This window comes from Phalacrocorax carbo, chromosome 3 (genome assembly GCF_963921805.1).
Source record: "Phalacrocorax carbo chromosome 3, bPhaCar2.1, whole genome shotgun sequence".
NCBI classification, from domain to species: domain Eukaryota; kingdom Metazoa; phylum Chordata; class Aves; order Suliformes; family Phalacrocoracidae; genus Phalacrocorax; species Phalacrocorax carbo.
This window is the reverse complement of record NC_087515.1, coordinates 30,005,867-30,019,882: the sequence shown is the minus strand read 5'-3', so window position 1 is coordinate 30,019,882 and position 14,016 is coordinate 30,005,867. Positions and strand designations below refer to the sequence as shown.

Below are 14,016 nucleotides of genomic sequence, written 5' to 3'. Positions count from 1 at the left end.
AGCTTCAAAATCACCAGTGTAATTACTCAGCAGAATTGTAGTCTCTGGAGCCTGCTACTGAGGTTTTCACAACTATTAAAACACATTGTTAGATATGAATGAACAGATAATTTTTTTAATATAAAGAAAGTAGAGTGGGAAGTTTGCATTCATATAGAAATATAACTTGTTTAATATTTGACAGCCACCACTTAAAAACATCTGTATTTTTTAGTAGTCTATCATGGTTAATAATTCATTCTTGAGGAAGGAAGACGGGAGGAATCCACAATAACATCCCTCTAGGTCAGGGATATAAAGTGAGATCCCCATTTTTATTTCTTTTTTACAGATAGGTTGTTCTTTTCCCTTATCCTTTCCTGTCCTGATCCCATCTCTGAAGAAGTACTTTCCTCACTAAAGGAGAACAGAAGCTTTTCATAGTAAGTGATAAATTTTTCCAATTCCACTAGGGAACAGATCTACCCTATCTAATGCCATCACTGAAATTCTGAAGTGCTGCTAGTAAGAAACCATTGAAGACCATGTATCTTACAAACATTTTAATCAATTATAGAGCTCTTACCTCAAAATCACGTCTTTAGAATAAGATAAAACTGCTAGTCTAAGTGGTGGGCATACAGATTAATGTTTCTCAGTGTAAAACATCATTAATGAAATTTATCTACCAGTAGCACTACAGCAAGGACTTAACTCAAGCAGCTTACTAACACTACCCTTTCTCCCAAGAGATGAAACCCAAGATATGTATAGCATGTTTTTTTCACATTCAGAGAAGATAACTTAATTGCCTACCATGTAGGCTCTACAAAAGTTACTGACATTCCTATTTTGAAGTTTTATTTGCTCTCCTTTTTCCAGACCTACATCCTGTCTGTATTTTAGCTTTATAAGGCAGTACTTCCTGTAGTTTGATTTTTGTAGTGTCAAGTCATCAGTGGCATGCAGCTGTGGTAGTTATTTCCCTATTTATTTTCTAATGAGTATAATTTTCAGCAGTTTTTCATCTTTGCATCAGCTGAACTTGGACTCCATCATAAATGTAAAGCCAACCTTTTCCTAGAACAAACATTGAACGGAAGGTATCTAATCAAGCTTCAATGTTGTCTTTTCATTGCTGGTCATGAAAACCATCTGCTAACTACAGCTATACGCCAAAGAACAAGTACTTGAGAAGGAAAAGCTCATACATTTTAGGACTTGATCACAGAACCGTGTTTTTGATGTGTTCCACTTGACGGGTTTGTTTCAAAAAACCTGTTTCTATATACATATAAAAAATGTAAAGACAGTGAGGATACAAACTCAGGTTTATGTACGTATCACTGATGCAAAAGCCACACAAAAATAACTTAGTTTGCTGTTGTCTTTGAAGCAGAGTCACATCAGAACTGGGTTGTGGTTTACCAGACCACCCGCCTGAGCTAGACATACTCTTGATTCACTGACTGGATATGGAAAGAGCAGGTTCATGGAATAGTGACTGCAGATAGTCTTTTGCTCTGTAACCAACCCCAACTTTGCATGCTTACTTTGCATGGAGGTCTATGATGTATTTCAGTGACAAAATAGGAGTTAAAGGGAAAAAGCAAGTATTCATCATGTTTCTTATTTATGTTTTTCACTCTACGCACAAGCGTCACCACTTCACAAAGGGACCTTAATCCATCCCAATACAAGACTTCATGTAGGTTGTCGGAGGGAGGGGTGAAAAGCGTAACTTTTATTCTACTGCTTTTTAGCTGGAAAAAAACACTGACACAAAGACGCAAGCTGTGCTACTGTCCCACTTTAAAACCTATGTTCCAGGTGCTGCTTCTAACTAGGCTCTAAAAGGACAGCTTGACAGCCAGAGGCACATCCTGACACCTTTCAGTAAGAAGCAGACATCAGAGCTACACTTAAATTTGTTCTGGAACTACCATTATTATCAACCCATGCAAGCTGAAATGAGCTTCCCTTCTCACCATTTAATTCCTGTGAGACCAATTCTATAAGCAAGGATTTCACCTTATAGAAGCAGCAGCCCCAGCAGTTTGGGTTGTAAAGGAACAAAAACAACGGCTACACAAATCCAATGTCTTTTGAAAATATTTTATGTTAAAAATACAGAAAAATATTTCTTGTTCAAAGAGGAAAAATATACTGCATGACGACACTGATATAGGTATGTTCGGAAGGTGTCTGTGGCTCCACAACCAGTCACTGGAGTGATGACCCAATTTGGCAGCTAATGGTTCTTTTTCAACTTCTCAATCATTTATCAAAGCCAGAATCATACTGTGACAAAACAGAAAACATAATACCGGTGGGTTACTGAAGCACGTGCAAGTAGGAACAGCTATTTCTTTCACAAGAGAACTGTGCTTGATCCTGAAATAGAAAGCCAAGGCAACTATGCCATGTGCTTTGCTTACAAAGACAAGGCCTGCAGAAGCGGTACTGCTGTAGAAGAACAGTAATTCTTCCATCGTGGAGTAAGCTGCCCCATCACAGAACTCATCCATTTCTGACTTAGCCAGATCAACCTTATTTTCTAAAACAGAACTTGTAAAATAAACTTGGTCCTCAAGATGATTTCCATTCTAAATAGGCTAATTATTCTAGGTGCTGAAATCGTGTAACTCTTAATATTGTACTTATAGTGGCTTTGAGATTAAGGAGTAGTCCAACTTTCCAAACAATGTTTGATCAGAAAGAATAAAGGCATATAATGAGCCCGCAGATAGCTGTCAACATATATTATTGAGGCTTAGCAGGATGCAAAAAGATAAGACACAAATACCAGCAATTACACTAGTAGAACAGAGGAGATGATAAAAATAGCTGGCAGACATTCCTTTGTTCTGTGGGAGCAATTTTTGAAACTAACCTGTAAAGGTACATGAAGAAACAGAGCAGATGAAAGCCGAGTTTAATCATGGCTTCCTTCATGTGTGATTTCAGTTGTCCTCGGTTATGGATCTCTGTGGGATCAAATACCCCCATGTTTCCACTTGGCACCATAATGTACCTGAAAGTTTAAGAGAAAAAAAAACCAAAACAGAACAACAGAAGTATAGTCATCAAAACATTAGGGAGTGTCAGGTGAAGGGGAGGGGGAGAGCTTGCACAGAAGAGACTTTCATCTGAAGAGCTGTTTCACAATTCAACATATGGGAGCTCTTTTCTAATTCTATTTCAGTTTCAGGATATTGCATGTATCTCTGTCACTACAACCCACAAACAAAGAAGAGAACAAGAAGTGCTAAAAGCATCAGCCCAGCTTCCCATATAATAAATGGGAGAGTTTCCAGGTAATAGCTGATTCTGGTTCATTTTATTTGCTGTTTGCAGTTACTTGGTGTTATGAAGGAAATGTCCAATCACAGTGGAAAGGTGCATTAGATGAAAGGGACTGGAAAAGAATTAATTCAGCTATGAATTTTTAGTGATTTATTTACAAAAAAAACCCCACACAGATAGTCACAAACTCCAGTAGTCAAAATGAATTAGCATAAGACAAAACAAAGGATCTGTGTATGATTCCCATCTTTGTAACCATCCTGCGTTATCTCAGCAGAGACACTGAGGCTGACAGGATGAGAGACTGGGCAGACTGAAGTAGTTCAAGTGCTGCTGTCCAAACCCACATAAGAACAAAACCTGAGAGAAACAAAGTGAAATGTAAGCAAAAGGAAGAATAAAATGAACAAAACTAATGTTTATGTCCTGTGAAAATTCAACAAGCAGCATGTTCTTTTGTCATAACCATTACTCAAGAGAGCAAATGCAAGCACATGAAGCTCTCATTCCAGCTGAGCTCAGCCTATAACAGTATTATTATTTCATTTAAATGTCATACAGGCTCTACCTTCCTGGAATAATGCCCTTTCTACATGGGAATCTACCTCTTGGTCTTACATCTGAGCAAAAGTAAGGCCTTAGAACAGAACATTTCTTGATTTTCTTTATATACTTGAAGAATGGCACCACTTGTACTCCAAAAGGCATTCCCCACCTCTTGCAACATTCATTTCAATAATAGGAAGGGAAGAAAGGGAACAAGAAACAAGGATGTTTTCTCGCAGCAGCAGGAGACCAAAAAAATTTAAAAATTACGACCACAGTATTTGTCTTTCTTTCACAGAGGCATTAAAAAGCACTGCAGCATATTTGATTAATAACAAAGACAATTATGTGCCATTACAAATAGTTCATGTGAAATAATTAAAGTTTGAAAGTCTTTTCTAAATTTGAAGTTTTACACAATTGTTCTATTTTTAGTATTATAACACAAATTATTGTCCATTTACTGGAAATGTAATGCATTTTATTGGAATAAAAGGAAGAACACAGGTTTCCTGTACCGATTTATCCTAGAAATAGAGTGCATAGTTTTCTTATATCTCTAGGAGTGCCATAAAGGAAGTATTTATTAATTTTGCTTTTTAAGAAGAATGATAACACTTAAACAACTTAATTAAAGCTTGTGGAATTCAGGAGGTAGTTTTTCCAAGAGACCCACAAGCTAGTACAGCTTATATTATACATCTAAGAAACTGTAGGCATGGACACAACGATGCTAGATGCTCACAAACAAAACTCAAGCCCATTGTCATACTCCAAACAACAAAAAACTGTAGCAAAACCACCCAGACCAGAAAACTGTCAGCTTTAATGAAGATACACGTAGGTGCCTCCAGTATCTCCATTCAGTGGAAGCGGCTGCCACAGCAACAGGACATTTCCCTCCAGATGACACAATTTTGTAAGGGCTGTTGAAGTCCTGGCCAGAATTTTCACTGTATTTTAAAGATAGGGTTTCTTACCTTTTCTTTTTTCTCCTCCATTTTTAAGAGGAGTATAATCTACATAAAGACATGACATGAATCACATTATTTTGACCTACTGTCTCAAGCATGTCTATATAAGAAAGAAGAAAGGGAAGTGTTCAACTTTAAGAGTTGCTTTCTTTTTTGCCTAGTCACATTCAACATTTACTTTATAATTCTGCTTTTACACAGTAGCAGGGCTAAGAAACATTTAAGAGCTAAAAAATATCTATTTTGAAATATTAGATTTCAAATAAGCTGCTTCAATATCTAGTTTTAAAACAAGAATGTAAGACAAAACTATGTCTCACTGGAGATTGTATAAGACACTACAAAATTCAGCAAAAGGTAAACCAAATTAAACGAGCATCTGAGTATGCTGAACAAGAAGAGCCAGTAGGATGTCACGATAAAGATGCTGCAGCTTTGAAAGTCTTCGCTGATGCTGTTTTCTACCAATTTATCTTCCCTGGGATTTGTTTCTGATGCCCCTTTCACACAAAACCTCTCTACATTCACAGAAATCACTGAGACAATTAGTAAATTAAGCCAATACTAACTGTAACTGTGCCATTTACTTATCAAGATTAAGCAGGTTTTGAAGGAAACAGAATAAGAGGAAGGGATTATTATCCTACCTTTCTATTATCATTCAGATATACGACAAAGCACATACTTCTTCAACCTCAACACAACTATTTTGATTTCTGTACTCATCTTGGAGTAGAATGATAACCTTAAACCTTCCTGAATTCACGTGCAGCAACATTTACTCCAGAAATTGGTTCTCTGAATACTGTAACATATGAAGAAGATTCAAATGCATTCAGCTGATGCTGAAGCTTGCACAATAATGGGTTCACACTTCATCTGTCCCCGCTTAATCCTAGTTTAGCAATTGACACCTTCTCTCTTCAGTGTATTCAAACTACTCTACAGTCCACCAGTTTTCTGACTACCATATCTTTTGTCCACTGAACACTGGGTCAATGCAGGTTCTATTCCAATTCATCAGATTTCCTTTACATTGCTAAACAACGCACTTGCTTTTGCAGACCTTTAACTCCTTCACTACAGATGGGATATTCCAGGCTATTAATGTGGGTGAAACTGCTCGATCCTCAGAAAGAAGGCAGGATTAGCAACACAGGCTTAACATTTTCATCTCTTGTGGTAGGACAGGCGAAGTATCATATTTTCATATTCATTTATTGCCTACACCACACATCTAAAATTGAGGAAACAATCCTGGATTTTAGGTTATTCAGAGTGTCCACCCCACATATGACAAATACAAAATAAGAGCCATCAATTCAAGACAGCAATCAAAGCTTACTGCCTGAAGCGTGGAAATAGAAATAATTGTACCTTTTAAAATTCTCTCTGACCAGGTTTAGAAGGAAAAGCAAGTGGCTACTTTAAACATTAACATAAGTAAGCAAAAGGAAGCAGCAAAATGCTAACCAGTACAACGAATCTTCAAACCTTCACAAAAAATGCATTCTCTCCCTAGTGTCTCTGTAGAAACAGTCCAGCTTAAATGAAACGCCAAAGGAAAACTCCGTACTTGCCAGCAGATGCCAACAGGAACACCGGTCATTTTGTGCAACAGTGTATAATACAGTTGTACATATGGATGGCCAAACAAAACTATTCCTATGTTGCCATTTAGGCAACATTTGTTTATTAAGCAGGCAAGTTATACTGCCTCATGTTACTCCAGCTTAGAAACATTTGAAGGCTTTGCAAGCAGTTTTGAGAAAACAGGGGCGATAAATGCATGGCTATTTTGCCCAAGAATAACGAGGTTATCAGTAAAGGGATCCTCAACTTCTTTTTAATGACAGCTACAAAACCTTGTTTTATTTTACCAGCAACTCAACCCATCCCTGCAAATAGTTAGCCCTAGCAGCTTCAGGCAAAAAAGAACTGCAGCCAACTTTTCATACCTATGTTTTAAACATTTGGTCTTTTGGACTTCCTGTAGTACGGTGATTAGAGATAATTTGCGACAAACCCACGCCCAGTTTTCATTAGCGTAACACCTGTAAAGGTGCAAATCTCTGCACATCAAATGGTATAAAGTAAAAAGAACATTGTTGAACCGATAGTCCCAATGTTACCACACGGAAACCCCTGCATGAGTAAACCATTTCAAAGCGATGGACGGCCCAGTATACAAAGACCAGTAACTCTGATAGCTGTCATCAGGTGAGAAGTCTGCAAACCTTTCCAAATACAAAGAGGCAAGATGGGGGACCAAAAACAATGCAAATGAGGGGGAGAGACAAGACAGTAAATGAAGGAGGGTGTGTGGGATAACACCACAGCCCCATGGTTTTACAGCCATTGGCCATGCTGACCTAAGTACTTCTATGCTGATATCTCTGAGGCATGAAGGCGCAGCAGGAAAAAAAAAAAATTAACAACTACGTTTGCAGCACTACTTCATAATCCCAATTAACGTGCTATTGTTTCCTGTGAACTTGGGAATGACTCACAAATGAAGATCCCTGGGCACTAAAGAGAACGCAAGGAAAGGCCAAAAGCTTCATAACCTTTACACTGTTGGGTTTCTTGTAATTTTAATTGCAAGGAGAGGAGAGTTTTACGTTAGTTAGATCCATGAAGGCTGTTAGCAGCTCAAGAACACAACTGAAACTTCTCATCATGACATATTATTTACTTTCATACTACACTTAAAGCTAAACTAGTAATGGGGGGTGGGGGGGGGAGGACAGCACACAAACCCCTTTGCACTTACCTATATATATTCCATGTTGCTACTGGCAAATTAAGGAGAAAGATGAACCAGTGCAATGAAATAAGCATTAATACAGTTACAACAGCATGGCCAATCACCTCAGGGACCACCCACTGTGAAAAGGGAAGAAAAGAAAAAAGTTACATGCGCAAATATAAATTCCTTTCTGGAAAAGATCCATATGGAGTTGTCATCTGATTCTAATCATATCAAACTCAGAAAATTCAGGGAAGAAGAAAATTCATGTGATTTCATCCCAATATCGGGAAATTAATACCTTCAGACAGATTCCACATGAGTAAGCCAGAAATCAGACCCTAAGATATAATAACAGAGGTACTTTATCCAAGTATTACAACAATTAGTAGATAGAAGCACAGCAGCTGTTTGAACACAACTGTATGACACAAGCATTTAAGGGAGTTAAGAAAGTATACAGTGCTCATTTGAAATCACTGCAGAGAACATTGGATTTAGGAATGTGAGAGGCAGATAATTAAAGTCTGTACAGACACAGGACATGCAACACCCTCAGGCTTGGAACAGATAAAAAAGTTAATCAATATGAAAACTGGCATAGTAAAATTGGGTCAGCGCCTGGCAATGACACATTTTTGGCGTGATAGTACCCTGTAGCATTCTCTCTTACATTAAGAAAGAAAATACTTTTAAATCAAAGTCAACACCCATGCGGGAAGGCCACAATGATTTAATGAAATCAGTTTTAAGCAGATTTGGTTAAAAAGGTACTTTTCCTTATCACAGTAAAACACTCTACTGTTCAAGAGAGATTAGCAAATTTGCAGAAGCATCGGAGAAAGTTGCTATGAAGATCCCAGAGGTCAGTCATGAGTGGACACCCTTGGTGTGGCACACCTACACGAACGAAAGCACAGAACTCAAGAGCTCTGCAAAGAGTTGAGTCTCAGTCCCACGAATTTAGAGTAGCAGCCCATCTCAGAGCACCAAGGGTCAGAAGAACAGCCTTTCATGACTGAATTAGCTGAAAAACGGTTATCCGACAAAGACAAGCAGACTGAAATAGAGGATGCACACAAAATATTGCCCATCAAGGCCCTTCAGATAGCATCACAGATAATGGGTGTAATGTGTAAGATGAAGGACTGTTTTCTTAAACCATGTTAAATGCAAAGCAGAATACTTTACTTTATTGAGTTTTGAGCAGCATGATCTAGCGTTAATGTAGTCACATTCCAAATCTGATAGTGTAATTATCTGAAGTCCAAGATAAGGAAAAACGGTACGGTAACTCAGAATACACAAAGCTTTATTTTTATCCAATAAGTTGGGGAGAGCACTCTGCTCTCAGAGTAGACTGTCTTGTTCTACAGCTGATCTGCCAAAGACATATTTCAATCAATTACAACTCATTCCTACTTTAGATAGGAAGTTAGGCCACATTTTATCATCAGGCCAAGTAATTTTATTATGTTTTTCCAACGCCAACTGTTGCACAAGTGCTAAAGTTCAGTTTAACACTTAGACTAGGGAGGCAAACTTAATATTTTTAGTATCAGAATTATTACTACAACACTTGAAACCAGAACTTAAAAGGAAGAAAAAGTTAAGGCACGTTTTAAACTCTCCTCACAATAAAGTTAAATAGTGCAGCTTTAATAAGGGGATCTACTCTTTTTACATTTACAGCAACATTGGTTTAATTCATACTTTGCTTGGAAATAAGAGGGCAACATCATTATCAAACAAACTTTCAGCAGCAACTGAAATGGGAAGATTTCAGACAGAAAAGTCCCCTCAAAGAAGGCTTAGCATGCACGTATGTGCATCATCATGTTGTGTCCTGTACCATGCTCCTTTTCTCCAAGAAAATGAAAAAGCATGAGATTTTTTTCTCTCTCTAAACATCAGGTAATCTTTTCATTTTTCAACAAAGAACCTATCCTTCTCAGATTATTTTCTTTCTGTGCTTTTTTTTTTTTTTTTTGTTAGGAGAACTGGGTAGATCCTGAAGTAGCATGAGAGACAATTCTCTTTTATTCGGGGGGGGGGGGGGGGAAAGCCAAATTAGTGTTTTGACAGGCGAACAACACCAGACAGCAAAAACTGCTGGCAAGCTTGTAACAAAGAATAAGGAAATTCTGTTTGCCGAGGAACTCACAGTCATCTTAATGTATCCTTACAAGCAACAGACTATCGTCCGGCCATGTATTTTCAGGTCTGCGCCGTTCCCGAGGGCGTGAAGGTACTCTCAGTCCCCTCTCCCCTACATGACGCCGAGCACACGCAGCTCCCGCCGCGGCGCGATGTGCCTCCCGCAGCCCCGGCCCCCGGCAGCCCGCAGCCGGCACCGGAGCCCCGGCGCTCCCAGCAGCCGACGTGCTTCAGGCGCTGAATCACCCGCCGCCTCCCCGTAGCGAGGCACTCCCCGCCTCCAGCTCCCCCGCTCCTCACCCCGGGCGCCCCGCTCCAGCGGCCGTTACCCGGCCCCGGCCCCTCAAGGCCCCGCCGCCCCCGGCCCCGCCGCCCCCCCTTCAGCAGCGCCTCAGCGGCGCCTCACGCCTCAGCGGGGCCGGCCCACCCCGGGGCGGCGGGGGAACCCCAGTCCCGGAGGAGAAGGATACGAAGTAGACGGAGAGAAAAATGAGGGCGCAACAGTCAATCAGCGAGAAGATGAAGACCACCGACTCCATCCCGCCGCCGCGGCCGCCGCCCTCCCGGCCGCCGTAGGCCACGCCCCCTCCGCCCAAGCAGGGCCGCACCACGCCCCTCGGCGCCGCGCAGCGTGCCGGGAAGTGGAGTTCCCGCGGCAGCCGGGTGGCTCGTCTCTTCCCTCCGTGAGGGCGATGTCGGGGATCCCACGTAGCCCTGACGGAGGGAGAGATATTGAAACTTAATAAGCGGTGCGGCGGGTGAGAGGGGGGAGAAGGGGTCGCGCCCGGACCGGGACACCTCCGCCAGGCCGCTCTGCCGATGCAGGCGGGCAGTTCGAAGGGGGTCCTTGCGCAGGCGCGGCTGAGGAGGCCAAGCGCTGCCTGCGCACAATTCCCGCCCGGCCTCTACCTGCATACGAGTCCTCTCCCGCCCGCCCTGCGCAGGCGAATCGCTGGGACAGCCCGTAGCGCCGCGGGGGGCCCTCAGGTGGGGCGCGCGGCGAGCGGCGATGCGGAATCGACCGGGGCACTTCGTGGATCTGCGGCTGAAGCAGCGCGTTAAGCAGGTACCGGCGGCGAGCGGCGGCGGGCGGTCTCCTCCCCGCGGAGCGGCGGCGCTCGACTTCCCCCTCTGCCTCAAAGGGGCCTCGAGCATCCGGCCCCTTCAGGCGGGGGGCGGGGGAGCAGCCAGGGCCGCGGCTCGGCCATGTCCTCAGGGCTTCAAAAAGGCTTTAAAAAGGCCATTTTCTTAAAGTTTTATTTTTGTTTGTTCCGTTGTGTTGCTTTCCTCCGCCCTCTTCGTTACTTCTGATCCTGAAGCTGGCTGCTATTTTAAGCGTGAAATCAATAGTCAAAAAAATATACCCTCTGGGTGGATAGAGACAAACTGGAAGTGCTTACATGTGGAAACACGTACATCGATTATATTGAATTAGCGCAGGAAGGGAAAAACATGATTACCTCTATAAAACGTGTGAAGAGGCAGAAGAACAGCAATTCGTTCAGGTGGCGTAGAGCTGTGTTGTGTTCGGTGAATATTTATGGTGACTTTACAAATTAAACACCATTTTTTCTGTGTCTAAGTCTACTCTGCTTCTGATTACTTAAAATGTGAGCTGTTTCTTGAGGGAGCTTGCTTATTTTCCTTTACAAGATCACAGTGACTATAGAATCACAGAATCAGAGAATGGTTTGTGTTGGAAGGGACTTTCAGAGCCATCTAGTCCAACCCCCCTGCAGTGAGCAGGGACATCTTCTACTGGGTCAGGTTGCTCAGAGCCCCATCCAACCTGACCTTGAATGTTTCCAGGGGTGGGGCAGCCACAACCTCTCTGGGAAACCTGTTCCAGTGTTTCACAACCCTCATTGTAAAAAATTGCTTCGTTATATCCTCTCTAAATCTACCCTCCTTTAGTTTAAAACCATTACCCCTTGTCCTGTCACAACAGGCCTTGCTAAAGAGGTTGCCCCCGTCCTTCCTATAGTCCCCGTTTAAGTACTGAAAGGCCACAATAAGGTCTCCCCGCAGCCTTCTCTTCTCCGGGCTGAACAACCCCAACTCTCTCAGCCTGTCCTCGTAGGAGAGGTGCTCCAGCCCTCGGATCATTTTTGTGGCCCTCTTGTGTTGTAGCCCTGTGACTGTATCTTGACTTTTCTGAAATGAAAGAGCCAGCTGGGTTTATGGTAGGCTTGATATTTTCTGCAGGTCAGTAGCTGTCCATGGGTGGTATGAAGTGTAACATCATTTAAAAAAATAATTCTGTATTCAATTTTAAGCAATTTGATTGTTTTAAATAGGGGTATTAATTTAAATGATATTTTGAAATTCTCCTTGCTGTGATATTTGTGATGCCATATCTTTTAGGGAGATTCTCTGTCTCCTTTTTCTAAGAAGGAATCCACTATTACAGTATTAAAATTCCTTCTCCCTCCTAGTTTGCAGAATGGGAGAAGAAAGCAAATGGAGTACAGTTGTACCTGAAATTTTTCTCCTATTTTTGTGATCGTGGTTTGAAAACGGGTTGGATTGGCTGCTGTCAGAAAAAAAATAGGCTTGATAGAATTCACTTTCACTTATGTACTTTTCTGTAGTATTCTTTGAAACATCTTGCAAAGATTAAAGTTCTTATTATGATATTATCCATACTAATTCATGTAGTTTGTTTCATTTTTAAGGTATGAGATCTAAAACAAAAGGAGGGTAACTGACAGAAACCAAGAACTTTAGAAGGATTGACAACAAGATGGTGTGGGAGTTACAAGGTCATCTGTCTTACTAAATAAAAAACAATGGAGTTGCACCAGCAGAAGTCACCAAAGCACCAAAATAGAGTCTGCTGCTTTTCCTCAGGAAACGTAGCTAGCTAGTTAAATGTGTCTTGATAAGTGTTTCCCATTGCTTTGGGAAATAGTCTAGTGTGTCCCAAGGCAGTTCAAAGCTGTTTCTGATTTCTTACTGACTTCTAAGAAGAGCAGAGTTTGAAATAGGCATGTTTGATCTAGCTGTTCTGGTGAAGTGTTTGACAAAGATTTTATTTCCTGCTTAAAATTCTTCATTTCAGTATCTTGCAAGCAGTAAATGCGGCCAGTACGTTGACATTGGAATTCTAGCCTCTGATTTGCAGAAAACCTACAGGTGAGCAAAGATTTGGATTCTTATACTCTACATTCAAAATATGGAATATATTATCTTGTTATTTTGCATTTGTATATTTTTAATAAAAATTCTAATTTTCTTTATGTTAACTTCATTACCGGTTGTTGAGGTTGATTGAAATAATAAGATAATTTCCACCCCAGTGTTTTCCTCTGCTGATATATATAGTAACTGATTTTATGAATGCATTGGCATTGCAAGATATAGTTATGGTTTGAGTTTGTGGTTTGCTTTTTTTGATTTTTCTAATGAAACAGCTACAGATCACAGAATCATAGAATGTCCTGACTTGGAAGGGACCCACAAGTATCATCAAGCCCAACTCCTGTCCCTGCACAGGACAACCCCAAATCACACCATGTCTCTGAGGGCATTGTCCAAGGGTTTCTTAAATATCACCAGGCTTGGCACCATGACTACTTCCCTGGGGAGCCTGTTCCAGTGCTCCACCACCCTCTGGTTGAAGAACCTTTTCCTTATATCCAACCTAAACCTCCCCTGGCACATCCTCCTGCCATTCCCTTGGGTCCTGTCATTGGTCACCAGAGAGAAGAGATCAGCCCCTGTCCCTCCTCCTCCCCTTGTGAGGAATCTGCAGACTGTCATGAGGTCTCCCCTCAGCCTCCTCTTCTCCAGGCTGAATAAACCAAGTGATGTGTTACAGCATGTTGGTCCTTAACCCAGTGATCTTAAAATATGAGGGAAAACAACACTTCAGTGCAGGCACGTGGGGGAGATACAGGGTTCAGTAAGGGACTAACTCTTGCTCAGTTGCTCAGCAGGACAGTCAGTCTTGCCTAATTGTTTTTAGGCTGTTAGGCTTTTCTGGGTGGGGAGCAAGATGGTGTTTCAGCAGATCATTGGTGGGTGTGGGGGTTAATGAGGTTGGAGAAGTATATTAATTAATGTTTGCATGTTCTGTTTCTTTGTGCCTTGTTAGAGAAAGGGAGCCAAACCCCTTGCCTAGGATGCTTACAGGTCTTGGGTTTTCATTTTGTTTTTCTTCTGTCAGCTATTGTATAAAAGCAAATAAATAAAAGATACCCTTAGTGATTGAAGGTAAAAGGTTGATGGTTTTTTGTTCACATTTAAGGATGCTCATTGAATCAGATTTTCTCATAGTGACCATTATTAATTAGCACAGTTATT

The 14,016-nt window shown here is 41.3% G+C and overlaps 2 protein-coding genes across 4 annotated transcripts in view; one reads left to right on the top strand and one right to left on the bottom strand.

Annotated features, from left to right (window-relative positions):
* Positions 1-2,078: 2,078 nt before the first annotated feature.
* Positions 2,079-10,345, bottom strand: CNIH4 (cornichon family member 4). Its single transcript, XM_064446342.1, has 5 exons — positions 10,182-10,345; positions 8,746-8,814; positions 7,579-7,691; positions 2,873-3,013; positions 2,079-2,280 (listed from the first exon to the last, which is right to left on the bottom strand). The coding sequence occupies exons 1-5, from the start codon at positions 10,248-10,250 to the stop codon at positions 2,253-2,255; spliced, it is 420 nt and encodes a 139-aa protein (XP_064302412.1). The 5' UTR covers positions 10,251-10,345; the 3' UTR covers positions 2,079-2,252.
* A 208-nt stretch (positions 10,346-10,553) lies between these two features.
* The window catches only part of NVL (nuclear VCP like), a 42,670-nt gene continuing 39,207 nt past the window's right edge, over positions 10,554-14,016 (top strand). For 2 of the 3 annotated variants that reach the window (XM_064446336.1, XM_064446335.1), the window contains exons 1-2: positions 10,554-10,777; positions 12,773-12,846. In XM_064446336.1, coding sequence (XP_064302406.1) covers positions 10,721-10,777; positions 12,773-12,846 — 131 coding nt within the window. In that variant the 5' untranslated portion in view covers positions 10,554-10,720. Of the gene's footprint in view, positions 10,778-12,772; positions 12,847-14,016 lie in introns of those variants that run through there. The other variant, XM_064446338.1, reaches the window with a different exon arrangement.

Coding starts and splice junctions, on each gene's coding strand:
- CNIH4 (XM_064446342.1), bottom strand. CDS start 10,250: ATGGAGTCGGTGGTCTTCATCTTCTCGCTGATTGACTGTTGCGCCCTC. Junction 8,815..10,181: donor TTTTTCTCTCCGTCTACTTC/GTATCCTTCTCC, acceptor CTTGGACTTCAG/ATAATTACACTATCAGATTT. Junction 3,014..7,578: donor GCAACATGGAATATATATAG/GTAAGTGCAAAG, acceptor TTAAACTTTCAG/GTACATTATGGTGCCAAGTG.